The sequence below is a fragment of the Carya illinoinensis genome, chromosome 5 (assembly GCF_018687715.1).
Source record: "Carya illinoinensis cultivar Pawnee chromosome 5, C.illinoinensisPawnee_v1, whole genome shotgun sequence".
In the NCBI taxonomy this organism is placed as follows: Eukaryota; Viridiplantae; Streptophyta; class Magnoliopsida; order Fagales; family Juglandaceae; genus Carya; species Carya illinoinensis.
The window spans coordinates 20,760,086-20,762,090 of record NC_056756.1 but is presented as its reverse complement, the minus strand read 5'-3'; the positions used below and the strand labels follow the sequence as shown (position 1 = coordinate 20,762,090).

General features: G+C 33.5%; 1 protein-coding gene across 1 annotated transcript; it reads left to right on the top strand.

Moving 5' to 3' along the window:
• The first annotated feature begins 1,229 nt into the window (after positions 1-1,229).
• On the top strand, positions 1,230-1,550 carry LOC122310187. The gene has a single exon (XM_043124064.1). It carries the CDS (start codon positions 1,230-1,232, stop codon positions 1,548-1,550), a length of 321 nt encoding a protein of 106 aa, XP_042979998.1.
• Positions 1,551-2,005: the final 455 nt, after the last annotated feature.

The window sequence follows — 2,005 nt, the reverse complement described above, 5'->3', positions numbered from 1 at the left end:
TATAGACTCAAATTTCACATAAATGAATTATCTAAACAACCTCTATGACTTCTAAATAAACTCAATAATGTTATAAATAAAGTCAATAATTATTTTATATTCATCCATAATTACAAACTTAATGATAAGATAAACTCTATTATTTTAGTCATCTAGTCCTATCCAAACTTATTAACTTTGTCATCTAGTCCTAGCCAAAATCTTGCATTTACAACTAGAGCTATTGATAAAATTAGACAATACAAAATTTTGAATGAATTAATATTACTAAAAGATCCAGCTACTTTGTATGGAAGATCATATCATATCTATTTAAGCAGAAAAAATATTATTAATGAATTAGAAGATTGCCTTAAAGAATTATAGGAAGAACAAGGATTCAGAATCATTTGAGTATTCTAGCTTTATTAAAAATAAAAAACATTTTAGCCCATATGTAAGAAATTATGGCTGCTGGCCGGGTTATCACCTGTGCACGGAATAGCTATCAAAAAGCTTATTGAAACAAGATTTATGAGATATTCATTTATTAATTATGTGATAAAACGGATCAGATCAATTCAAATCTGACCAAATGTTATTCAGAAGAGAATTGCTGGTTACAAAAAAATTCAATAAAAGTATATCCGTAAATTGATATGATTTTATATGATACGTTATATCTATTTTATAATAAAAATAATTTTATAATTTAACATATCATATCAAATCACGTATGTGTATGAGTATACTTTTACGGGATTATTTGTCGCTAAAGTTTCTCAATACGCGAAATACTTAATTAACTTCTGTATACATGATGAGTTGAACCAGAGATTATCCTAAACCAATGATTATATAAGGGAGCACTAAGTAAATGATTACTCCTCTTTCATGCATGGGGCCTTGATCAGAGCTGTCCAAAGAGGCCAAAATCTTACTCTCTCTCCACAAAAAGCAAAGGCACTGCTCAATCTTTCGCAGCAAATAACATCAGAAATATCTTTACTTAGTTGTCTCTCTTTATTAAAGTTAGTTCCTCCTTTACCGAATCGAAGAACCCACGAATTTGAACCTTAGTACGTTACATAAAACCCTTCACATAGGCAATGAATAATTGCTTGTTTCATGACGCCTAACTCATCAACAACTCCCTTTGTCTACACTCAAAGAACAAGAGCTGCTGCAGACGTATACTAAAACCAAACCCCCACCCTTTCTCTTCTCTCAACGAAGCCTGAAGAGTGAAGATGTCTTTGCAGCCACAGCAGCAGCAACAGCAGCCAGTTCTGGTTTATCCGGCCAACACCGTCGCAAGGCAGCCACCTTCACACCATTCAAATGGATCATTCGGGACAGTTTTCATCGTCCTGGCCGTAATCATCGCTGTATCGGCAATTGCTTGCTGTCTTGGCCGGCTCTGCAACCGGCGCTACATAAACCGAAGACCTAAGCAAAACCACGGCCATTCCCGTCCCAGAGAAAACGGGGACATTGAGCACGCGAGAGGCGGAATGAAGGCTGGCGATCATGGAGGAGAGCCGAGAGAGTCGAGAACCGGTGTACCGTAATCATACAGGAGGAGCTTCCATATAATAGCAATCTGCATTGATGAAATATCCCATCAAATCCTTTGTTTTTCTTTTCTTTTCCCATTTTAATTAACTTTAATTTGTTTCTTTTTCCAGCTCATGAATCTCTAAATTTCGACAAGAACTTGAAATATGTAATTATATACATGGTGTTGTGAGGAGCACTAATAGTACGCACGAGTAATACTAGATATAATTATAAATTATATAAGTGTCATGTAATTTTTTTTAAAATAAAATTTATTATTAAAAAAATCTTCTTTTTTTTTATACGAGTCTCATATGTATTCACTTTTTTAAAACAAGTTCAGGATATTTGCGCACTCTAAAACGACAAATATCATTTCTATTTTTGAGGTCTTTGATCAATTCCATTTATAATTACCTATATTCTTAATGTTAACATCAGCATACAATTAATTGGTTTTGCTAGT

Excerpts from the sequence above, each read along its gene's own strand:
- LOC122310187 (XM_043124064.1), top strand. The coding sequence starts at position 1,230 with ATGTCTTTGCAGCCACAGCAGCAGCAACAGCAGCCAGTTCTGGTTTAT.